The sequence below is a fragment of the Colius striatus genome, chromosome 11 (assembly GCF_028858725.1).
Source record: "Colius striatus isolate bColStr4 chromosome 11, bColStr4.1.hap1, whole genome shotgun sequence".
Lineage (NCBI taxonomy): Eukaryota > Metazoa > Chordata > Aves > Coliiformes > Coliidae > Colius > Colius striatus.
This window is the reverse complement of record NC_084769.1, coordinates 13,322,342-13,348,951: the sequence shown is the minus strand read 5'-3', so window position 1 is coordinate 13,348,951 and position 26,610 is coordinate 13,322,342. Positions and strand designations below refer to the sequence as shown.

The 26,610-nt window shown below is 42.9% G+C and overlaps 1 protein-coding gene and 1 non-coding gene across 2 annotated transcripts in view; one reads left to right on the top strand and one right to left on the bottom strand.

The window, feature by feature from the left end:
- The window catches only part of CLASP1 (cytoplasmic linker associated protein 1), a 182,200-nt gene that overhangs the window by 109,124 nt on the left and 46,466 nt on the right, over positions 1–26,610 (bottom strand). Inside the window, exons 3-8 of the mRNA XM_062004923.1 lie at positions 23,620–23,698; positions 23,278–23,381; positions 22,738–22,829; positions 22,575–22,650; positions 20,542–20,639; positions 19,386–19,453 (exon numbers count right to left, since the gene is read on the bottom strand). Of these exons, the coding sequence (XP_061860907.1) occupies positions 19,386–19,453; positions 20,542–20,639; positions 22,575–22,650; positions 22,738–22,829; positions 23,278–23,381; positions 23,620–23,698 (517 nt within the window). The remainder of the gene's footprint in view (positions 1–19,385; positions 19,454–20,541; positions 20,640–22,574; positions 22,651–22,737; positions 22,830–23,277; positions 23,382–23,619; positions 23,699–26,610) is intronic.
- Positions 24,793–24,909, top strand: LOC133626396 (U4atac minor spliceosomal RNA). Its single transcript, XR_009819482.1, has one exon. It is a non-coding gene; the product is annotated as a U4atac minor spliceosomal RNA (small nuclear RNA).

Here is a 26,610-nt window from a genome sequence, read left to right as displayed (position 1 = left end):
GTTATAAGACACCAGCTGAGCCACTAACAGCCTTTGTGCTGCTCTTAAGCTACAGCAAATGCAAAGTAATACAGTTTAACTTAGTCCTAAATAAAGCAAGCTAGGCCAACCAGAATCATTCACATTTATCACAAAGAATGCCAACATTAATCACAACCCAGTTAAACATCATACTCTGGATATAGCCATTACAGACTTCACAAAACAAATGTTGACTGGAGACATTAAAATACAAAGAGGTTCCCATGCAAAAGCTGGAAACACTGATTGCAGAGAAAACCTGCCTTAAGCCATTTTTACCACTGCTGGAAAAAGGAAAAAAATAAACAAATTCAGAATTACTCATCTGTCCTTAGCAGTGACACATTCTCACAGGTAATCCTGCCAACTTAGTGCAGCTGATGTAAAACAAGATTCTACAAGGTGGTGAGCACTGCTGGTTAAAGTCCTAACATCCTTTCTTCCTTATTCAGACAGGACACTGAAGTCACTGAGGCAGAATCAACAGCAAACATTGGCATTTATGAAACTAAACAGCTCCGATCTGAAGATTGTAGGAACCTTAAATCTACGCAGGTGCAAAGAAAACCTCCATCCCAGTCTCATGGGTTAACCAAACACAACTGATTTCCATGTATATAGAGTTATAGTTTCACACAGGTGTGCTTGGCTCTATGCAAGACTTTAAAGGAGACAAGTGAAAAAAAAAAGAAAAGAAAATTCTATTAATATAGGAAATCAGGTTCAGATCTGTCCTCTCCCTAAGGCAAGTCTGGCTGCCATAGCCATTTTGTACATCTGTAATCCCACAAGATCACTGCATTGATAACTCAAACAGACAAATTCGATAGCAGCTTCTTCCTCCTTACAACTGATTTGTTTAGCTTGTAGAAAACTACTTCCCTTCATACACAACATTCATACTTTCTTCCTAAACTGTGAGCTGTAAAGTGTAGTTCATACAGAGACTCAGCTCCTAGAAAGAAACTATCCCCCTTTCAGCAGGCTGCTCATGCTGTAAGCAGAAGTCACCAGAAGACCCACCAACTCCATTACACCGCTATACTTCTACTTTGTTAAATACTGCACCAAATAGTAAAGAAAAACATAAATATAAATGTTAAACAGTTTCTACTTCTATTTCAGATGTAGGATGTGCAATTCATGCTAAAGCTTAAACTTATAAATCTTAAGACTCACATGAATATTTATGACCTGCTTGAAACACAGAGATTACCCAACACAGTGACATCTTCCAGGTGACAAGTATTCCAGCCTCACCTACGAAGACCCCACACTCTGGCAACTCTTCCTGTTAGGAGTCTACCAAGAAATTAAGCTTATGAGGTTGTTATCTCCATTTGGCTGCCACCAGGCATCATCCATATATATTTTAAGTTTCCTAGCTAATTAAGACTGGGCTGGGAGTAAAGAAGGGATGACAAAAATCATTGTACAGCACACACAAGGAGACTTCAGGGGTTGTGTGCTTTGTGAGCCACTCTGGCAAATGAAACATATGTGTCTCCTTTTTTGTCAGATCAACTTATATCATGCTCAAATAGACATAGGCATCCCTTCAGTCCAGCAATACAATTAAATGCTTCCTGGTGACTGAAGTAATGATTCCTTATCCTCCACATTATTATGAAGTCATATCATATAGGTTAATGTTAAAAGTAAGAAGGCCAATGGCATCCTGGGATTCATCAAGAAGAGTGTGGCCAGCAGGTCAATGAAGGTTCTGCTCCCCCTCTACTCTGACCTGGTGAGGCCTCATCTGGAGTACTGTGTCCAGTTCTGGGCTCCCCAGCTCAAGAGGGACAGAGAACTTCTGGAGAGAGTCCAGCGCAGGGCCACCAAGATGATCAGGGGACTGGAGCATCTTCCTTATGAGGAAAGGCTGCGGGAACTGGGGCTGTTTAGTCTGGAGGAGACTGAGGGGGGATCTCATTAATATTTACAAATATCCAAATGGTGGATATCAGGAGATAGGGATATCACCTTTTTTTGTTGTATCTAGTGACAGGACAAGGGGTAATGGAAAGAAGCTGGAACACAAAAAGTTTCACTTAAACATAAGGAAAAACTATTTCACTGTGAGGGTGAGTGAGCCTTGGCATGGAGCCGGTGGGGGGGCAGGGATTGGACTGGATGATCTCTAAAGGTCCCTTCCAACCCCTACCATTCTATGATTCTGTGAAAAGTAAACAATGACTACAATAGTATGATACCCAAGAACTAAATCAAATGTCTAACAATCCCACTAAGAGTGCCTTCTTGGTAGACATTTTTAAATTGTCAGACGCAGCTTCAACTCCCAGGATAACTGCCTAGAATTAATCAATTTATACCTTCCTCTTTTTCACACATGTTATGGCACATTTTAATGCGTGAATATCTTTTGGACATGTGTCCAAAACTTTAGGCCCATGTGCTCTCTGGGACTTACAAGACTGAGACACTTTTGTACTCAAGGGGTATGGGGGAGCAGGCAGAGAAATCAATATAGATTCATAATGTTGTAGTATCCTACTGGTTAGAAATAGAAGAGAGCACATGAGCAACAAACTGCAAAACCAAGTAGCACAACATTTTAATATAAGTCCTAATCAGGAGTGACAACAGAAACTAATCACAGAATCTTAAGAGTTGGAAACGATCATAGAAATATCATCCAGGCCAAGCCTCCTAATAGATTGCTTTAATCCTAATCAGGCTTCTTTCAAAGTTGTCCAGCAAATTAAAATAAATAAGGCTGAAGTCAGTGATCCTTCTGTTTTGGAAAGACCATAAACAGGTTTCTGGGTTGAGACAATGGTTGTCAAGCACTTACAGGACCTTTTTCATTGCAGTAGGGCTCATGAAATCCCATTGATGAAATCTTTCCCATAAGCCAGGTTTACCATATGTGACAACTGCAAAGAAATTTGTTTTCCAAGTTGACTCTGAAGATAATCACCCCAAGGTAAGTATCTGCAGCCATCAGGAAACAGAGAGGACAGGCAAGAGTTGAAGGAAGCAAAGTTCTTTCAGGTACCTTTGAAATCCAAGATAGGAGAATGAATCTTCCTCTGGTTTGCATAACTTCCTATAGCACCATTTTTATTGAGTCTTTCATTTTTAGATGATTTTGTTGTCATCTTCCCATCACTTCACATTCTTACACAGGAGAAAAGGCATGACTCAGAGCAGATGGGGTGTAGAAGAGTATCATCTCTCTTTTGCAAAAAGTTGAATGGATGATTTTCTGCTCATCCAATGAGCATCTTGCAGGTCCTTACTCAAAAACACGATGCTCTGTAATACTTCTGTATACTGATGGCGAAAATGCCTAAGTTCAAAGTTATTAGAGGCACTTTGTGTTTCATGTGCTGTAAGGTGTGCAGACACACCCAGGATTTAAATTCCAGAGCAGGAACAAAACAGAATGGCACATGTCAAAGAATTAAAATATTTGATTTTAAACACATTTCTTTCCAGCTACAGGAGCATGCCTTGAGCCAGAGGTACAAGCACTACAATGATGCACCAAGACTAAAATGACTTGGCTGTGCTTTCCAGCATTACTATTTTAAATTCCATATGAAAATCTTTAAAATGTGACTCCTTTTACTACCTGCTTCTGCAGGAGGGTTGGACTAGAGGATCTCTAAAAGTCCGTTCCAACCTCTAACATTCTATGATTCTACAAGTTGAGGAGAACTGTAAATTCAAAATGAACTGTGTTTTATAGAGTAAAATCTAACAAGGAAAGTAATGGTCCTTGTATATCATTCATTTCACCATAGCCTCTCGCTTGGATGTGCAAATCTATACACTTGTATTATACTCAAGTGTATATCTATTTGATGGTTTGTATTTATCATTTTTACTAGCTGGTAGCAACAGCAATAATTCAAGTGACACCAAGACCTTCCCTCTAGCTGAAAGAGACACTGAAGCCAATCTTCAGATTATGACAACCACTTACAGAATTTATCTGAGAGTTTAATTTCTGAACCTTCAACTTCTGGGCTTATTCACCTGGGTTTTCACAATAACCCACAGCCCTGCAAGTACCTGTCTCCAAAAGCACACTCAACTTTAACCAGCTGCAAAAACTGAGAGCAGAGACTCATTGTTTCCACTTACTCATTCATCAAGTAAAAAGAGTGTGACAAGCAAGCAACTTCTTTTCAAATTTTAATACTGCTTAGGAGCAACAGTCAGATTCCAGACTGTTATGCATTTGCTTCACATTTTCACTAATGAGATGCAGAAGTGACCATACCAGTGTTATGCTACATGTAACTGAACGTTAATACTCACTTTGACAGCCAAGATTACTATCTGTTGGCACATTAAAAAAATGCTCTCAAACTCCATGACTCAAACACTATCAGGCATGGAAGTTGTAATGGCGCAGAGGAGGTGTGAAAGTGGAGGCACGTATGAGTACCAAATTAGCTAGTTTTTATTATTAGCAGCTGTTTCCAGGCACTGCTTAGACTTATCTGAAGAATCGACATGAAAATCTGACATTAAAAAAAAATTAGCTTGAACAATTCATTATAGTCTACAAAGATTTGAACTGAAGGAAAACAGAAAAGTATATCAGTAGTAGCATATCAGAAAATGTCTGATGACCGAGTTGCAGAAGAATCATAGAATGGTAGGGTTGGAAGGGACCTTTAGAGATCATCTAGTCCAAACCCCCTGCAGAAGCAGGTCAAGAAGACAAAGCCAGAAGAAGAAAAAGCCACATCAATCATTCTCTGTCCAACTCAGTAATTTTTAGCATGCAACATAGGCTGCTGGCACCTTGTTGTTTAACTACAAATAACAGGGAGCACTCATAAGGCACAGCCATCTGTCAGCAGCTGTTTCTGAAAACCAAACATTGGGGCAAACTAGCAGTTAGTAGCACTGACTCCAGAAGCAGCCAAACTCAGAGGAAACAGGAATAAAATCTATGGGAAAACAATGTCTTACCAAATCCCTAAACCAAAATTCTATGCTCAGTGTGTAAATAAACTTTTAGAATTTCTGGAGAAGGCAAGTGCCAGGGGTCTGCTGGACCACTCTGTTCCTTTAGCAAGCATGACATCAAATTCCTGAAGTACCTAGTTGTAGGTAACCCAGAAGTAAGAGACTTCCATCTAAGGATACTTATCCTTCATACGTGGCCAGCTGCTTTACCAGCTATCTGTCTATTCAAAGAGAAAAAGTTTTAAAGCCTCCCAGAAAAAAAAAGAGCAGGATCAATCTGGTTCATCTGAGGTTCACTAGTCAGCCACTTAGATAACTTGAGCCACCTGAATCAGTCATTTCCATTACAGAGCACTTTATTTCCAAGTAGCAATAATTATTCTTCTATCCAGACTGGAACTGAACGGCTCAGTTCTACAATGGCTATTTGTAGTGCTGCGGCAGCCTGAAGCCATCAGTGACCAACAGCATTCCTGGGTCACTGGATATTGTGCATAGCTCACCAGCTTCCTAGACATTGACAAACACCCAATCCATGCTTAGGAGCCACAAGCCAGCCAGAGATACAAGCTTTGAATCATTAGCCTGCATATTAACCAGCACCCCAGGGGTCTTCAGTCAGCTAACCTAACCCAACTGAGCTAAAAAGATGACACTACACTCACGCTGAGGCTCTGGTGAGGGTCTTTTCTTGGCACTGTTTAGTTTGGTCTGTAATGGGATGAAGAGACCTTTGCCTCCTGGCACTATGGAGAGAAGAATCTGTAAGTCTCTCATGAAATTAAGGCACATCCTACATTTTAACTTCTCCACACATGTTCCATTCTCATTTAAGCTCCACAACTAATGACAATGGCTCCTTGACAAGAAAGGACTGAAAAGTTAACAAGTACCTTGCTATAATGGAAACACTCATATATGAATCCAACCACAAACTAAAAAAAAAAAAAGGATAAGACTGAGGAATTTAAACTTTTTAAATGAAAATTTTGCACTAAAAGCAATGACAACAAAGCAGCCTCAAGCCTGTCCAAGTCTCACTCCTGAACGCACTACCATACTGGCAAATCATCTGGTTCTCTTTAGCAACCATCTGTGCTTGCCTTCACTTAAAGAAGAATTAGCAAACAGAGGATCTGGCACACGTGAAGCACAGCACGACAGACAACTATAGATTCACTTTCAGCATTGCTTCAGAGATTGAAATTAAGAAAGATCAAGTGTTTTAACTGGGAAATGTGAATTTCAGTGCCACCTGTACATACTGGCATTCATAAGAATGCTCCAATTAACATCCTTTTGAAACATTTGCCTTCTTTCCCATGCAAAGCTTCATGAGTCCCTACTCTTGTACTGCCTTTACTTTACAAGCTGGAGACTGATGAAGCCTTCACTGAAAAGCAGAACAGAGGAGATGCTCCAGAGGATTTCTATCCCCTTTTGGGTTTACAGTAGTTTTGTGGTTAGTTTTTAATTACTAGAACCAGGATCCTACTAATTCCTGGTAGCATCTGGAAACCCCCTCCCACTGACACAAAGAATAACTGATAATTACTGCTGGGAACCTGGGTGAGTTGGTCATGTAGATTACACTTAAACCAGGCTTATTTAGCTTCCCTTTTCAAATATTATGAGAGAAGAGGGTCAAATACTTTGACATAGAGATGAAAAAAAAGCATGGAAACATCATGAGTTAAAATAAATGTTTAGTTTTCCTACATAGGGATCTGGGACACAGAGCTCAGAAAGCAAAATGCAGCTTACCCTTACAAATAAAGGTTGAGAAGACTTCTAAAGAGTATTTTGAAGAACGGCATGAAGATGAAATAGAACAAAATAGTCTCACCTACTAATTTGTAGTAAATTCCTCCTCAGAATAATCAGAATACTAAAATCAAAGAGTAATCTGCATCTTAGTTCACTAAACATGTCCATGTGACAGTCTTACTGATGACAGACCAATAAAACTAGAATAAAGTATTCTCATCAATTCTAGCCTAACATCAAACCAGCAGAGGATACACATTAAATGCTGCACACGCTGTCATTTGCTGAGGTGCCTGTTGTGGCTTGCAGCCATTTCATGCTGACATCAAATTGTGTTGTTAGCTGAGGTCTTCTTTTCTCCTGCCTTTAGCCCTGTTACCACTCTTTGATAAACGGAAGTGTTCAGTAACAGACAATGACACTGGCAATCTCTGTTCTTAGCTTACTAACATGCACAGCTATAGAAGTACTGAGAAAAGAAATAATTGATTAATTTGAGATCTTAGGGAACTACTGCCTCCTACTGAAGAAATAATAAAATTATACAATAATTTGGGTCAGAAGTGACTTCTGGATGTCAAGTGATCCAACCTCCTTCCAAAGGCCACGCTGACAAAGTTGTACTGCTTAGGGCTTCACTTAGTCAAGCTTTAAAAGTCTCCATAGACAAAAAGCCTTTAGACAACCTGTTCCAGTGTTTCACTCACCATCCTCAAGAGTGAAAAAACTATCACCTCATGGAAAAAGAGAGCATAGGGCTGCCTCCTCAGTCCCTGTAGTACATGAACTACTGGAACTCGCATAGAACAAGCTGAAACTCTCTTACTGAACAAGGTCTTATTTCCAATTCAGAGGTTTTCTGGAATTAGTGTATTCATCTACACATTGCAGGTACAGAAAAATCAAGATTCCAGCCCAAAAATCAAAAGATAAGCAGCCTTTACTGGTTGTTTTACAGAAGTCACTTCATGCTGTAAGGGAGCAGAGATCACCTGCTTTCAAAAACAGTTGGTAGGGTCATCACTGGCCAAGGGTGCAGAGAATTGCCAAACACGGCTCAGGCATATTCCCACCTCAAAGTGGTAGCATACAACATTTTCTAGGGCATGTAAGATATGCTGGTTTTAGATGGCTCTGTGATCCAGCCTTCCCAGGAGGAAGCTAGTAGAAAGGACCGACCCCTTTCCTCATTTGCAGGCTGGAGGCCTAAGAAGGGAAGGTCCCACTGAGGCTGACAGAGCATTCTTCTCAGTTCGTACAAAAGATGTTGTCCCCCACAGTTGTCAAGCAAACACCTTTCCCCAGGAAGAGTTTCAAACAAAATGCTAAGCTTTTAGCTCTATTTTTAATGCTGCCTAGTTAGAGAAAATAAAGGTCTCACATTTACCTCAAACTACTCCACAGTACCTTGTGCAGTCCACCTTTGTCACAAAATTTCCCGTGTCCCAGTATCCAACACTCTCTCATCTCTATCTCCCACATTCTCAGGCAACAGAGCACACAGATCTGTTTATACCACGCTGCCATAAATAAGAAAAAGCTTGCACATAAATAGGGACAAGACTACTTCAGAACCCATGATAATAAATAGAATTCAGGCAGCAACACGAAGGAGAGCAGCAAGCAACAAGCACGACGTGCATACGCAAGACTCATTTCAGACTCCAATCCTTGGAGAAAGCTCAATGGAGTAAGCAAAGATGCATCACAAAAAAAACCCCAAACTCACACCTGAGGAGAACACTAGAGACAAGTATGGAGCTTCTTAAGGGGGAGGAGACACAGAATAAGTTTCAGTGAGCTGGTGCATAAACATTTTGCCCGTGGAAGCTTGGGATCAGGTCTTATTTAAGTCTTCAGTGAAAAGGAGCGTGATTGTCTCTCCATATCACAGAAGCTCCATGTGATTAGAAATCTCTGCAGATTCAGCTCCTGCCCAGCAGAGAACTCAAACAGCAGGAGCGTAAATCAGAGTTGAAGTGCGCTGGCAGAGCTGCAAAAGGAGAGGAGCATGCCCAGCCCTGGCTCTGCTCCCTCCTGCTCACAAGCAAGAAGAGCTGGGTTGGTCAGGGGGGAGAAATATAAATGAGAACAAACTTAGGCCCATTCTTCATAAAGCAGACCTAATTAGAAATGTCAGGCCTCATTAAGAGACAGAGCTCCACTAGATAGGAGTCTCATTCCCCAGGGGAGATGTATGTGGGAGATATGCATCATTTCTTAAAGATGTACATGTTCCTCCTCTACCCACACCACACCCAAAGGGAACAGTCTCATTACATGGGGCAGCACCAAGCTGTAACAGCCAATGCCAATTGCATGAAAAAAAATACTGTGAGAAGCAACTGTTTCACACATAAAACTTCCCATTTCCCCCTTCCCTCTGGAAGGCTTGACAATCACACCTGAAATACCCATAGAAGGCTGCTGCAACATAATCAAATAGCACTTTATAGAGTGACCTGCTCATTTCCCCTTGAAATCATTAGAAAGAGACAATCAACATCCAAGGGAGCTGATCTGAACTAAAAGAAACAATGTAAATCTATCTTTCCTGCCTCTGCATATAAGCATTCAAAACTATCAAAACACTGTCCATCCTGGTCTCCAATGAAGTCCAGATATGCTTCAGATTCATTGGAAATAAGCATTGGCATCTAATACCAGAAACTTCCACGTCAAGCTTCAAAAAGGACCATCTTGAGGTGCCCTGAAGGAAGGCAGGTCAGGAAAAGGAGCAGGTCTGGAAATGTAGCTGCTATAGGTTTTGTCATTCTTGAGAAAAGCAGTTCAGATGATGCTGTACAGTAAATGAAAGTATTTATCTCTTCCTCTGTGGTGCATCATTTGTGCTAAAATTCACCTGGCTCAACTCTGAAAGCCAATTGCAAAGAAGTAGTCAGTAGTAGTTTTCCTCACGAAGGTCTGGCTGCAGTGAGGTCCCTGCAGGCTATATGTACTTTGTAAACCAAGCCAGGGTTATTTAGGTCTGTCTGCAGTTTGGGGCTTCAGGGGAATAAACAAAAAAGAGACTCAAACTGCTTTGCACAATGTAGCAAAAGGATTCCATTGCCAGAGCATCAGGGCAGAATTAATTCCTTCAGCTAGCAGAAGAAACCCAGTCATTATACACTATTTGCTGTCTTAATACTACAAAAATAGGACACTTTTACTTATTATAGCTTGCTTTTCTTCTGTTTCACATCACTATAACTGAGCTACAAATAAATACTTCAGCCAAGCATAATGAAGGAGGAGAGCAACGAAATGCCAGACCAGGGCCAAGTACAGACAATACATTAACTGTACTTCTCACTGGATTAACAAATGGGGCTTGTCCACTCCTGTGTTTAGAAAAAAGATCTTCATGTCCTCAATTCACATGACTGTAACTGCAGTTATTGTTCTACCACTGTATGTTAAAACTGGATACACCATCTGTATTAGTATGTCTTCCTCAGAAATGAACTTGGTAGTCTAATCTCCTCCAGCCTGAAGTCAATGATTTGCATATAATAAATGACTAGATGTGAGGAGACCTTCAAGCCCGCAAGCATTTGCTCTTAGGTTCATTAGAAATCAACCAGGTGTTCTTCAGTCTAGGCACTTGAATAAAATCTCATGGTTATGAAAGCTGCAGCTGCTGTAGTTATACTGTACATACAATGTTCTGCAAGGGTGGGGATGCTCTTTTTCACTGGCAGGTGATCCCATGTAAATTTATTGCCCCTAAAAGCCTACCCTGTAGTTCACAGATTACCTTAGGATGACTGCTGTCCTCAGAGGCTGCTAATTACAGCAGCTAAACTCAGTTCTCTTGTAACATGCTCAACCTGAAAACAAATCTCATCAAATAAATGAGAGCAGGAATTCAAAGTGCAACACAAGAGGTGCAAGAAACTTCGTCTCTCCCCCAAGCAGTTTTTAGCCATTGCTAAGGCTGCTGATTCAAGACAGCAATTTAATTGTAACTGGGACAGTGATTCTATATTAAAACAGCCCAGAGCATCCACTCATAAGGAGTATCAGGAGACTACTCTCAAGAGCCCAGCACCCAGCCAACATAAAAAAAGGACAAAGGAAGACTCCCATCCCTCTGCTGGCTTTTTATGGAGGCTAAATATTTATGAGCCTCAGGCAAAGTTTCCTATGTCAAGAACACTTTTGTAATTCTTTCCACAGCAGCTGAAAGTATGAGATACCTTCACTTGTGCTCACTGAAGTGCTTTATTGTGCCTCCCCAAGAAGTATTGAAGGCAGAGTGTGAAATACATAAACAAATATGAGCCAAATAAGCTTCAAGAATCTATAGAACATACAACTATGGGATACCTTTTAATCACACCAGGTTTCCTTTCTTTCAGGATATTTGAATAATCTGTACTCCTGTCTCAGAGAATTCTTGAGAATTAAAATCTGACTTAAAAAACACTGTTACATTCACAATGATCAGTATGTGTGCGCACATCTGTATGAACCCTCCTCTTAGTAAACTTAGAACAGAACAGAATCTTTTCAGCTGGAAGAGACCTTTAAGATCACCAAGTCCAGCCTTTGTCCCAGCCCTATCAACCACTAGACCATTTCCTTAAGTGCAACATCCACCCGTCTCTTAAATTTGCCCATCGAAGATGCTGTGTGCAATAAATGACAAAGCTAACAAATAAAATCCATCAGATTTAGAGTTGGTCCTTTCATGTGAGAATGTCAGTGGAGTTAGTACTGCTCCAACCTTGACCCTCAAACTCTTTCCAATAAAAGATCCACAAAGAAGAAACAGCTGTGGAAAGCAATGACCACTGCAGATTTGAGGCTTTGTTTTACAGGTGAAACTAACCTGAAGACATAAAAGAAATCAGAGGAAAAGACTAGAGCAGAGAAAAGAGTAATACTACCAAGCATTACTGAAATGTGATAACCTCTGCAGCTTTACCTGATGTTACTACAGGCTCCACAGGAAGGGTATAAGATCTTTTCTAATTCATTCCAATTCTTGTTATGGATACTGGACTCTACAGTCCTTGCAACGTGTTCCAAGTTACTTGTGTTCCTCAAGACAACTGTTGTTGTTGTCCCTCAGATCCACAGGATTCTTTTACTAAAGGGGAAAAAGGTAACAGATTCTGCATAAAGAAGCTCATCTCCAGATGTGCATTTCCACCAGTGTTAATGGAATTGTGCATATTAATCTTTTGCATATGAGGTCCACACTGAACAGCATCATCTCATCATTTAGCTGTCTCCTCCTTCAGCCTACATTTTATACATGTCTGTTGGAAATAACATTAAATGCAGCAGTACAGTGGTTCTGCTTGGCTACACCAAAGCTTTGTCAAAAGAGCATTTCTGTGTTCATATAAAATCATCAGGAGTTAGGGAAGTGATGACACACAGGAAACCAGAAGGAACTCTGGTCTTCCGCATCTTTGCAAGAGAATCCTAGGGCCAAGGGACTTTGTGTTCAAACCAGAAGGCACAAGAGCATTAAACTTCTTTTTCTTTTGATATTTGCTACTACCACAGTTCAGACAACTCATGATGACTTGGAGGTCAGATATTTCCCAACAGATAAGACCAGCTGGACTATGGCCTCAGGCTCTTCATTCTACCAGCTGACCTTTCAAAGCTGAGTTCCCAGCATGATGAAATTGTCATACTTCATTAGCAACAACAAATATAGCACAAAATCACAGAATCTTATGGGTTGGAAGGGACCTCAAAAGATCATCCAGTCCAACCTCCCTGCCACAGCAGGGCCACCTAGAGTAGGTCACACAGGAACTCATCTAGGTGTGTTTTGAATGTCCCCACAGAAGGAGACTCAACAACCCATCTGGGCAGCATGTGTCAGTGCCCCCTCACCCTCACAGTGAAGAAATTCTTCCTTGTCTTTCTTTGGAACCGCTTGTGTTCCAGTTTATACCCATTGTCCCTTGTCCTATCACTAGCCATCATTGACCTGCTTGTTTTCTTTAATAAGCAGTGGAGTATATTAATTATTCAACACAATTCCAACTTCAGAAAAATAATAGATTATTCTCCTCTCCTGTCCTGGACAGCAGGAGCCAGAGTGGAAAGGTCTCTCAGCTGTAGATGGTGACAGTGTCCAGCAATTCGTGATGTAGTTCACAACAAGGAGGTGAACCAGCCTAGACAGGTTTTGGTGCTTTGCTCCTGGAGCTGGCAGGCAGTCACTGACTGTTCACAACTAACACCACATACACACATTCCTGCCTCCTCTGAAAATATATTTAATAATTGTCTGGGGAGAGCACTGTGAAACTGCAATATTCCAAATGGACTCAGACCCCTAAAATGAAGAACCAGCAATAAAACTGCCACGAACTGTTACATGAAGTATCAATTCCACAGCATTCAATTTGCCCATTACAAAAGCAGCTGCCAACTAACTTGCAGCTTGAGACAGTAAATATCAATACACACCCAAGATCTACACAACTCAGACAATCTCAGACTTCTTAAACTTAGTCTACTAAATTCATCGTATCACAAGGATTTCAACAGGACATTGGCCATTCAAGTAGATTGAATGGGGAGGAGGAAGACACGCCAAAAGATGCAGCTCTTGCAAAGATGGCTAACAGAAATCATTTCCTCTCAAAGCTAAAATGAAAGGCACAGGCTTCTCACGTACCAAAAATAAATGCACTACATGCTTCCATCCTGTAAGTTAATCTTTCACAGGTGAATAGACAGAGTTCCTTCACCTTCCCATTTTACCTAGTCCCCTCCAGCCTCTTTGACTTCCACAGATACTGTTTCTGTTATGAAAACGCAGTTAACACATAAAAACGCAGAAAAAAAACCCCTGCCATGTCTCCACTTGGCACATTTTTGGAAATCTGATGCAATATTAATTCAAACATTCTTACAAAAAAACTTAAATAATCTTTCCAATTGATCCTGAAAAAGAAACAGTGAAATGAATCCCTCAGTGATCACTTAAAAACATCACAGATCAGGAAGGGTATCTGAAAATACCTGTCCTTCACCTCTCACAACCTGTTCTGTTCCCTTATACAAACACACGTCCCCTTCCCTCACCCTGTCAAACAGATCACCTATCATATTTTATAGAAGCTAAAAATGAGCTTGATGCCACCAGGCTATAGATGCTTAAAGGCTAATTTTTTTAAGTTCCACTTTTACTGCGAGATTGCTTCAGTCTCTTGACACCATTAAAAAGAAATTTAACAGGCAAATATTCAGACACTAACCCATCCATCCCCATGGCACATTCATCAGCACCTACCTTTCCCTGTAGTCATTTTCTGCAGTGCCCATGAGATGCTGGGGAAGAGCACTGTGCTCCTGGAGCAGCTCAAACACGTCTCTCAGCAACTTCACCACCAGCAAACTCTCCACCCTCCAAAACGACTTCTCCCTGTGACCTAGCAGATGATTGCCACCTCTCCTCCAAAATAAAAGCCTGCTCAGCATCCAGCTGAGTGCCTTGTGTCCTCTCATCCCTCCCTCCTAAATTTGAGTGTAATATCCAGGAGGCAGTAATAAGCTTATTTACAAAGTTGTGTAATAGAAAGGGAGCAGAGCTTACTTGTCCGTTTAAACCTTCCACAAGGATTACTATCAGTAGCACTCATTCAAATATCACTCAGACAGTACTGCTCTCTCAGCCCCCATGCAGAGGAAGGGGTTTTTCCTTGCCTTTTTTTAAATGCCACAGGAATGAGTCAATTAAATGAATTTTCCATTTCATTTTCTATTTCAACTTGAAAACAGTATGCATAGAGTACAAACCACAATAGAAATCAAATTGCCCAAGGAGATAGGAATGCAGAAAAGCACAGTACAGCATTTGTTGGTTCAAAACCTCTTCTGTTTTCACACTCGTCCCTCCTTCCAGCCTGTAATTCTGTTGCTTGGATGTGTTGACAAACAATATCCCACCCACAGACGCACAGCACTGCTTGGCAAACGGGGGCGATTTTTCCTCCTTATAACAAATATCAAAATAGCATTCAGTGACTTGGCTTTATTACCAGCAAAACACAGCAATCTTGAATAATTCTAGCTTCCATCTAATTGCCTCCAAGTTGTCAACTTCATAAACAGAATTCATTCAGCAAATAGCATATTTACCTTAAACAATATCTCAAATAAAGAAGTAGTTCTATTCAAGAGTAAGTAACACTGTGTCTTCTTCACAGGCTTTCAGTAACTGGAATCATCACATCTGCTATTTCAGAGTTGTTTTCATTAAACCTGCTTACTTTAAGAACACTTACATAGGCAACTACTAAAATTGCATCCTCCTCTCGCCTTACTCTGTGCAAGTATCTGTCGGGGAGAGATCTCAGCTCCAGACTTCTGTCTTTAAGATCTCCTGCTTTGATTTCCTTGCAGCCCAAGACCACTGCCACTTCCACGATCCCTAAATCTTGCTCTCCCAAGCAAAGCCAAAATTCAGCATAGACAAAACTGTTCAATCCCTTTCCTACCCACAGATACCATACTGGCACATCCTCACAGCATCCCTGCAATGTAGAAGCATTCCCCTAAACTTGTTCTACTTGCATAAAAAATGAGACTTTACATCAAAGGATGTCATACTATGGTATCACAATGATCAAGAGCACAAAACACACACTGATGCATTTTGGTTACTAATAGCTTTGGGTTGGGTCACTGCTTCCTATCAGCAGATCACTTATTTCATTCTTTATCTGTCCTGAAGCTTGATTATAAAGTCTTCTGGACTCCAAGTCTGATCCAAAGGCAATTCAAATCCATGAAAAAACAGTACATTTCATGTTCAGGTCCTTCCAGACATAATACCAAGGAAATTCATGCAGCATTAATTTCTCAGTCTCTGTTTATGTCCAATAGCCTCTCTGCATCACATCCAGCTAAAGATCATAACACAAAGCCACATGAAGACAGCAGCTCGCTAGCTGGCAATTATTGGCTCTTTCAGGCTGAAAATGTATTTGTCCCAGGGGAATAAGGCATCTGCATAATTAGCAAAAGCAGTTACACAAAAAATAATTAGCCTGCTGAAAGCTCAAAGGGGGAAAAACTGTAATTTTTGCTTCAAGAGGCTTACTAATTATATGTCAAATAACAAAACAGAGATGCACTGAGAATCATCGAGAAATCCAATGTGCATTTTAACTTCATATTCTAGCTATGAGGGCTGCTGGTAGCCTAGCAACAAGCAGCATACTTCAGCATGCCAAAACCTCCCTCTGACTTAATAAAACACCTCAGATTACTATGCAAACCTCCTCCATCCCACTACACATTCAATTCTTGTATTACAAGATAACAAAAACAAAGCCTAGCCAAAAAGAATAACCAAGCAATTCAAGATAAAGTCAATGCAGAACTAATGGACCAAGGTATAGAAAGATAAGTAAATACAAAACATATTAATTATTTTCATACTTAAAATTCACATTCAATTGGATTTGTTAGATTTATTCATAGGACCAGAAAATGCTTCATTACTTTATGCATCTTTTCTAGTAGATTGAGTAAGATTACCGTTAATTTGCATCTTGGGAACCATTAGTTAAGAAATCTTTAACAACTACAGTATATTGACTCATCTCCAAATGATTCTTTACAGAATCACAGAATCTTAAGGGTTGGAAGGGACCTCAAAAGATCATCTAGGTCACACACGAACTTGTCCAGGTGGGTTTTGAATGTCACCAGAGAAGGAGACTCCAGAACCCATCTGGGCAGCCTGGGCCAGTGCTCCCTCACCTGAACAGGGAAGAAGTTTTTCCTTAAGTTTCTTTGGAACCTTATGTTCCAGCCTGTACCCATTGCCCCTTGTCCTATCACTGGACATCACTGAGAACAACCTGGATCCATGCTCCTGACACCCACCCCTTACATATTTGTAAACAGTGAGGTCACCCCTCAGTCTCCTCTTCTCCAAGCTAAAGAGCCCCAGCTCCCTCAGCTTTTCATCATAAGGGAGATGCTCCACTCCATCATCTTTGTGGCCCTGCACTGAGCCCTTTCCAGCAGCTCCCTGTCCTTCTTGAACTGAGGGGCCCAGAACTGGACACAAAATTCCAGATGTGGTCTCACAAGGGCAGAGGAGAGGGGGAGGAGAACCTCTCTCAACCTATTGTCCACAGCCCTTCTCATACAGCCCAGGATGCCATTGGCCTTCCTGGCCATGAGGGCACATTGCTGGCTCATGGTCATCCTGCTGCACACCAGGACCCCCAAGTCCCTTTACCCTACATTGCTCTCTAAGAGTTTATTCCCCAACCTGTACTGGTACATGGGGTTATTCTTTCCCAGATGCAAGACTCTACACTTGCCCGTGTTGAATTTAATCAGATTTCTCCCCACCCAACCCTCCAGTCTGTCCAGGTCTCATTGAATGGCAGCACAGCCTTCTGGTGTGTTAGCCACTCCCCACAGTTTATTAGCCTTCTGTTCCCTCATCAAGATTATTAATGAAGATATTGAACAATATTGGTCCCAGCACTGACCCCTGAGGGACTGCACTAGATACAGACCTCCAACTAGACCCTGCCCCATTGATCACAACTCTCTGCCTTCTTCCCTTCAATCATTTAGTAATCCCCCTCTCTACTTGATCATCCAGCCCACACCTTCCCAGTTTTGCTGCCAGGATGCTGTGGAAGAGTGTCAAATGCTTTACTGAAATCAAGATAAACCACATCCACTGCACTACCACCATCTATCCACCTGGTTACATCACCATAAAAGGCTATTGGGTTGGTCTAACATGGCTTCCCCTTAGAGCACAAATAATGCTGCTGCAATTACTTTCTTTTACTTGATCCTCAGTGAGCTGGTAGAGGAACTCTACCCCAAACAGTGATCTCAGAGCTAGAACAGTTCTGGTCATCGTTGTTCTTTGACCAGTTCTTTTGCCACACTTCACCATTTCAGAAGCTGCAGTTGCTTTCCCACTTGCCCAGTACCACTATGCTCTGCAAGAAGGGAGGTTTGACAACCATTTTCAAGTTGTGTTGCAATTAGCATGACTTCAGTGTTCTGGGGCCAGAGGTCAGCCACAAATGACTCTTAAGCCAACAGTTTGTTCTTGGTTACTCACCAGAGAAGTATAGATTCATCACATTCACCCGTAAGACCACGTAAAGACTTGATCTTTGCTAGCGAGCTGGGAAGTGCTGATACAGCTTCAGTTAACCTTTCCATTTCAAAGGCAAGTCTTAACCCTAAACAACAGAAAGTCCCTCCTCAAGAGGCAAAGGTCAAGTCTGTTCCACAGCCAGCATGCACAGGGAGCAGCTCAGGGCAGCAAACCCAGCGTGAGGGAGCTGATACTGCTCCTTCTGCACTGACATTTTATGCTGACAAGGACTTACTGACTGCAGCCTGCACATTGCCAGTCTGTCTCCCAAAACCTCTAGGACATTCATGCAACCTAAGTAGAGCTAGAAATAGTACATGCTAGCTACAGAGAGGGACTAACGTGAGCTTCTGAGACAAGGTACAACTCCACTTGTACAGTTACTAACAGTTACTATCAGCTATCCAGGCCAGATAACACAAAGGTTAAAGCATTCAAACCTACAAGGAGTGGTATGAATGATAACAGATAGACACCCTCATAATCAATACTATTCTCTGCCAGACTCAAAAGATTAACAAGATGCAGCTATTTCCTGAGAAAGGCAAACCTTTTGTCTGTGCAGTATTTGTTGTCATCTTCCCCTGTGACTGACAACCACTGAAAGTGCCATCTCTGTTCAGAAGAGGCAAAAGAGACACAAGAAATCTGACAAACTTTGCTTGTCTTCAGTCCATAATAAACTTGCCACCATGGGTGAAGATAAGCCTCTTCTGCTGCCTGACACAATCTCACAAAGATAAGCTGAAAGCCACATAGAGCTGTTGACACATTAGATACAGCAAGCATGTAGGCTGTATGAGGGTGAGGAAGGATCAACAAACCAGCCTACAACACTATGGAAAACTCAACCTCCCCTCAAACATTTAGACAAAAAGATGTTCATACTAATGTGTTCAACATGAGCTTCACATTTAAGAACTATTTTAAATTTAACCCATGTAACTACAGGGGTTTTTTAAATGAAAATGAAAACGTTTTGGCAGAGCAATGGGAGATGCCACCTTTTCCACACCTTGTTCTCTTTGACCCCTTAACATCCCTCTGTTATCTTCAACTCCCTCTCCCCTCAGGCTACTTTTCCAGTCTCAGTGTCCACAAAGAAAGTTCAATGGAGGAGAAATGCCAACACACACACATACTCCAGAGATTGCATTCAGTCACAGCACAAGTAAAGACAGCATGACATCAGCAGATCAGGGGAAGCAGAGTGAGGAAGACAGGATTATTTATGTCTGGAGGCACCAAAAGCCTGTTGATGGACTCAAAAGGCATGAGGAAAAGGTATGTAAGGAAAAGGTTGCTGTATGTGCAACTTATATTTTCAAATTCATCAAAACAGTAACAAAAGGAAAGGATGTTAAAAACCAATTCTCTTTTTGCTGCCACAGCTATGTTTATATTTCTGAACAGTCACCCATACTTGTTTTCCCCAACAGAATGCTTGCTGTGTCAATTTGATTACCTCAGAAAACTGAAAATTACTAAAAACTTCAAAAATACAAATACTTCTACTCACCACCTGAACTCTGGATCATGTTTCCAGACTTTTGGACCTCGTCGAATTTTGTAAAGATTACATTCAACCTGTTTGAAAGTTGAAGAAATAAACAGTGAGCAGTTGAATTGCATTTTTAGGAATGTTCCAATTTAAAATGTTGTAGGACAAATTTTGCTTCACTCAAGTCATTGGCATCACTGTCGAAAATGTTAGTGTGGAGGGAAGCTATTTTCAGATTTAAAGATATCACAACATGGAATAGCTGATAAGAAAAAAACTGAGAAACCACTGAGTGTAAGAGATAAAATTGGAAATATGACACTACTGAAGATGTGATGTGTAATTACAGACACATTTCCAGCTCATTACTACTTTGCTTATCTTAACTCTTTGCAGAAGTACCACAAAAAACACCCCTAAAGAATAACTTCACATAACATTTGTCTTGGTCCTGACACTTTTCCACTCATGTCAGAGGCCTGGTGGAACTTATAACATCTCATTCTTCTTCCCCAGTGAGGTCATTACATTAAACTACATTGTGAAGGCAGGTGTTTTCACTAGAGAACAAGAGGCAACAGAACTGTCCTCCTCTGTGTGCACTCCATCTCTGAACCTCTTTCCTCCTCCCTCTGTGCATTGACTCACCACCATCTACTCCATCCTCAGGTCTAATCCTGTGTACTGGAGATGCAGCAAGATGCAGAGCAGCTTTCTTACCACACCTGAAGTGGCAGAAGCAGAGGGATGGGGCTTTGGAATTGGTGTGCTCCCGTGGGTTTGTATTTTTTTTTAAGAAAGCCTTGGAACTAATGAGATTGGCTGTGGTGGGTTTTTTTTCTTTATGACAGCCTTCTAAGTTGCACAAAGTACTCTAAAATGTTCTCTCTACACATGCAGAACATACAGGAGAAATATCACATGAAATTTCAAATCACTTAACTACACATCTGTAATCATTTTCATGTACTTCCACAGATGCTGGGGCATATTTGGATAAAGGTACAGGATTCACATTAAATAAAACCCGAGTCAGTGTTTGTAGGGTGGAAAAAAAACACAACTCTGATCCTAAGAAAAGGTTCAATAATGCAGCTCCTGGAGTCTTCTAAAGGAAGGAAGGGAATAAAAGCAATTGAAAACTAGTGAAGATATAAGGATATTTTCAACTTACCGAGATTGCGGTAATCCTTTTTTACTAAGATCAGCCCTTACACGTTCACCAACATGTCTGTAAATCTCCACAAGGCTGTTTATTGCTGCATCTCGAACCTGAGTATCAGATACAAGGGAAATCAGTCATCTTTACAATTTAAATAAATCCCTGCCCTACCTTGGAGAAAGAAATTTGCATATTTCTCAGCAACAACAGTTGCCACTATCCACGTTACCACGGAGTTCATGTAGGAGCTTCTGTCCCTGCATTTCAGACATCAGCAGTATCAGTAGGTCTAATTTAATTGAAAAGGCAGTGAAGACAGAAGATGAAAGGTTTTGTACCCAGAGACCTCAGCTGCTTTTGCCAAACCACTCATTGTGTCCAACAGGTATATGAATTGCATCAAAAAAAGGCAAGGAGACATGGATGGACCTTGTATTGCTCGTATGTTATAAAACAAACTCATTTTTAGTGCCATCTTATCAACATAGAAACGTAAGTTTAACAAAGATAGGAAAGGAGTAATCAATCACCCAAACCACCATGAATTTTGCAGGTTTTTCAAACTGATTTGCAAGAAATCGCTGAGCACATTCGTTCCTCCAAATGACAACTGTTGCACTTGGCCACAAATCTGATGACTGTGTCACCTTTTTGTAACTGAACCCCTTCCCCCACCAGACACAGCAAGCAGAGAAGGTAAACTATCTGCTCTGCTTACAGAAATACTTATGGAAATATCTATATCTACATAGAAATACCTGCAAAAATATCTACCAATTCTGCTTCTCAGAAGGTGGCCTGGCAGGTACTCAAGCACCTATATATATCAACACTAGACATAGGATATTTTGTGGGCACAAGCTAGAGTCACCTATAGGTAGGAGTCAAAGGACAAGAACACATGCCCTGCTTACTAGCCAAAAAAACCCACCCACACACTCGATTCTCACTCTCCTCATCCCCTTTCTGCTCCTCAGCCTTTCCATTTAGCAGGCCAGTACCAGTTTCCTAAACCCTGTTTTCACTCTCCCTGGCCCTTAGTCTGCAGCCTCTCTTCCCTCTGCCCATCAGCCCCATATGCTACCAGGCAGGACTTCTGGGTACAGCTCAGGAGGGACTCTGGTGTCTCTGAGAGCCAGGCAGGAGGGGTGGCAGCACCTTCATCTCACACACCTGCAGCAAGTCTGCCCAGGCCCACAGCCCAGCGAGCAGGGGCAAGGCAGGCAGGGAATGCCCACAAGCTCTGCCATACCCCTAAGCCTGCCGCTGTGTCGCCTCTAGCTGTGCCACACAGCACAGAGCTCCTCACAGTGTGATCCAGGATTGCCTCTGTGAGGCAAGTTAACCAGAGGAATCATTGCAGGACTGGGTAAACTCTGTTTTGAGTAAAGCTGGGAGTCCTTGCTAGCATATCTGGTCTAGTCTGCCACAGCAGTAACAAAGCTTTAATGCTCTATTGTTGAGAAAACAGTCACAGTTTAAATGCAGTTCTGACACCAGATGCTCACTGGGTTACACAAGCTCTTACACTGCATTAGATGAAAACAAAAAACCTAAAAATCGCTCATTCTGAGAAGACCAGCAACAAAACAGCCTCCCCATCCACAACAAAAGGGATAAACACTGCACTTGACCTGGATCCGTGTTTCTCCATCATCTCTCACCAAGAGAGGGCAGCATTGACCGAGCATCGGTCTCCCAGAGCTCAGGCGAAGGCACCAGCAGGCCGAAGCAGCCCTACAGGAGCCCAAGACAGACACTGTTCAACCAGGAGCTGCTTTGGAGAGCAATTTGGCTGTGATCAGTTTGGGCATGGGCTCTCCTAGGATGAGACACCAGACCCAGAATAAGGGGCTGATATGCTGGTTTAGGCATACTTGAAACCACACCTCTTCAAAACCAGCCAAAGGCTCTTCATTGAACAGTGCTGTTCAGAAATCATCACCAGCAACACAATTAACTAATTTACCAGCCAGAACACAGTCCACCCTTACCAACAAGGCAATCAGCACAACCTTTAGAAGTGACTCACTCCAAAAGCTTACCTGGCTGTTTGGATCTCCAAGTAAGTTACATATATGTGGCACTATCTTACTCAGTGTTAAACTCTGAGCTCCAGATCTGTCAATAAAGAACAAAAGGGCACCAGTGTGAGTTACAAAGCAGGCTTGTGTACATAACATGGGTTTGCAGGAGGTTCTGACTTACGCATTGAGTGTTGCAATAAGGCAGAGGCAAATCCCTTCCCTTGTCCGGAAATTCTTGTGTTTGAAGCCTCCTAGCATCCTGTCCCACACGTACTAGGAAAGACAGAAAAGAAGGTGAGACAGGAAAAAATGAAGTGGGGAAAGAGAGAGACTCCTTCTTCCAACAGACATACATTATAACATCTCTGGAGCTTAAATACAAGTTTTACACCCACCAAAGCAGAACAGAGAAAGAAGCAGAAAAATATTTTTAGATCTTTGTTCTGTGCTGACATCACAGTAACTCCCCACTAGGTAAAACAACACTTCTACTTACATAGAGCAAGTACCTTCCAAAGACTCAGAACAATTACAGCCATCTATCCACCCCTTGGGAAATTCACTAACACTCACTCTCCCACTTTTAACCTGACATGCAACAGCACTCTTAAGTGAGTATCTCATGACAAGGTGTAAGCACATGAAGCCATTTCAGACAGAGCCACAGGAGAAAATCCTCTGACAGGAAAAGAAAAATCTCCTTTTAAGCAGTCAGTCATACCTGAGGGTTAGCAGCTTGTTCCATGATTTTCAGCAGCAAGGTCTGATCCTGCTCCCTCACTGAGTCCTTAGAGTCCCCTAGTCTATCAAGTAAACTTGGCAGCACTATGGAAAGAAAACGGGAACAACCAAATACCTCAGAAAAAAACTATAACGGTGATATAGCCCCTCTGCTCTCCCCTGGCTCAATGGAGGGGACACTTCTCCCACCCTTCAGTAAAGCCTGAAACCACCACGAGCCTCCTGAGTACTCTCCTAGGGAGAAATAAGGCTTTCTGTACAGAAGCTAGGGCAGATCCTGAAAGAGCAACAGTGACATTCCCCTTCCTCACAGTTTCCTTACCTGTGCCAATCTGTGCCTTGAAACGATCTTGCAAGCGGGATACCAGTGCAGAAAGGATGTCAATCCCCAAGAGAACCACCTGCAAACACAGGATAGATGATGTTTTAGTGTGCAGCCCTTCACTCCCAACCTCAACCAGCACACCCGAGGAGCAGGAGGGCAGCACTGGCATATGCTCACTTGGGAGGAAGGCCTCTTCCTTACCAGGCCCCACTCAAGTAAGAGTCGCACAGATACACACTGTGTGGCTTCTGACAGACAAAGTAAGTGGTTTACAAGCAGCAAAGCTCCCAAAGTATTGCTCCCTGTGACATTTACAACCCAAAACTCACTGCCAAGAACCTGACAAAGCCAACAATGATAACTGCCACTCAACACTAAATTCATACATGTATATGTGCAATGTACACATACCATATGCATAACAATTCTGGTATTTGCTGGAACTAACATTTCTAATTAGTTTATCATTAGAAAATTATGTGCACTAACAGCTGCTTAATTATTCACTTGCAGAAATTAAACCAACCACTTTTATCTTATAAATGAAACCTGGTGAAAGGCACCTTGTTTGAGAGGAAGTACAAGAGAGAGGTTACAGATCGGACAATTCGCTCTGATTAACTCAATTTAATAGCTACTAAACCCAAATATTATGTACTGAATACAGTGTGTGGCTTGTATAGCAAATACTGAGTGGGAGCCTATAGATGACGCTAGATCTGAGACAGCGCTCTGTAAGTAAATTTTTGAATAATAAACATACTGATAAATTTAAATAAATAAATACGAGCTTTTAACGAGCCCCGTTGGCCCCGTCGGGGTCGTTAATTCATTCGCCACGGACGCGGCGCCAGCCCCGCTCCCCGCGCACACGTCCAGCCCCGCGCGCGGGCGGCAGGGGGCGCGTTCTGGGGCGCGGCCGGACAGCCCACTATGCAAATGTCGTGCCGGGCTGGCGCGGAGCACTCTGGGTAGCGCCGCCACAGCCGCTAAAGAGGCTTAAACCGGAGCCGGGACCAGACAGAAACGCCGCCGGCTGTGCGGCGGCACCGCGGAGCGCTGCCCTGCGGCCGGCGGGCGGGCAGGGGGCTCGGCCGTGGCGCCGCCCCTCGCCCGCACCTTAGAGGCTGACGGCTTTGCCCTAGTAGAGACGCGCCGGAGCGAACAGTAACCGTCCTTATCTGGGGGTTGCGTGGCTGCTCAATGAACGTGTGGTGAGGGCAGCACTGCTAACGCCTTGAACAACACGTCGGCGCCCGCCAAGTGCGCGGCGCAATTTTTGGAACCTTCGCACCGCGGCTCGTGCCCGGTGCGTTCACCACAACGTTCGCTACCTGACGGCTGCTCACGCCGCGGTCCGCTCGGGGAAAGGAAGAGGCGCAGCCTACCGCGCTTCACCCCACCCGACTGTGGCCCCTCTTACAGCCGCTGCACTGCCAGTGTTTACACTCCCCTCCCTCGCCGCTCAGCCTGTGAGTCCGCTCCGCACGCGAGCAGAGGGTCTGTAACCAGAGCTTGCTGATCTCTGCAGCTACGAACAGCGTGCAGAGGGAAGGGGCTGCTCCCCTCCGCGCCTCCCGAAAAGAAACGTCCTAAATACAAGCACCTGGATCCCAGCCACGGCATCCCAACACGCCACTTTCCCCTCCTCCAAACAACTCCTGCAGCTTTTCTCTCCTCACAGTAATGGATCCTTCAACCGTGTCATTTCTTTTTGTTTCAGCAGCACTTGCAGCATGCTGACAAGATCTAGAATCTATTCGTATGCCGTAGGAGAATTAATTTTCCTCATGCTTTTATAAGCCATGCTTCATTTTCACATTTATCTGGCACACTATGTACCCCTGACAAATGCTCGACAGGCTCCAGTGCCGGCTGCCTAAGCCCTGTCACTGCCCACTCACTTGGCTGTCCCCAGCATCAGTGCCCCTGCAAGAGGCTGTTGGTCCTCATTAACCCAAAGGTGCTTCTAGGGAAAGTCCCCGGGTCTGGGAACACCGGCCACCACTCTCAGCTGTCTGATCAGTCCCACACAGCAGCATCCTGCAGGGAGAGGTAAGTGTGCTGCCTGGAATTGCAGAGGTGTGCTCCAGGGGTCAATCCGATCCCAGGAGAGGAAGGGATCCATCTTCAAACTGCCTGCGAGACTGAAAACTCATCACCCAAACATTAAAGGAAATGCATGCAGAGGGCAAACACAGCCTGTTACCCTGCAGTTCATCCCCGGGAGCAGGCAGAGAGGATGTGCTAAGCCTCCCAAGGCTTGTGTTGCTGTGCGTATAGAATTGGAGAGACAATTGGCACAATCATAGTGGTGACTTGGACAGCTACTGAGGAAACAACAGTTGGAAGGGACTAGGTGTTACTCCCTGCCACATTGGATTAACTTATCATCCTCGCTGTGCCACCTGCCTCAAACTGCTGAAGAGGTAGAAAGTTGAAATTGCACATGGATTGAGTGTTCCATTAGAGAGAGAGGTAACGGATTAGAAACGAATGGTCGCAGCCCTTGTTGCATTGATTGACTGCAGTGAAGAGCCCACCTCAGTTCAGCTCTGAAGCAGTTACTCAAGCTCTGCCTGGATTACCACACACCAATGATCAGGAGGAACTTCCAGAGCAGGGAGACTGTCACTGTCAGGTAGAGCCAGAGCAGCAGCAGGCCCTGCCAGCGGCCAGCCCAGCCCAGAGGGGAAGCTGGCAGGCACCACTGCACACTGAGGCACAGGAAGGGCAGCTCTCAATCCAAAATTCCAGATAATGCTGCAGTGCTGATAACCACTGAGCTATTCCAGGCCTTTACATCAGCATAGGTCTTGCTTCGTGCTCCAACCGAGGCAGGCCTCAATTCATCAGTATCTCTAATAGCACAGAGGCCCCTTGCTCTCAGCTGAGAAAATACCAGGTCAGCAGCTGCTGCTTTTAGTGCCCTACTTTATATGGTCCCCAAAAAGTGATCTCAGGGACTCTCAAACCCACTGCAGAAAC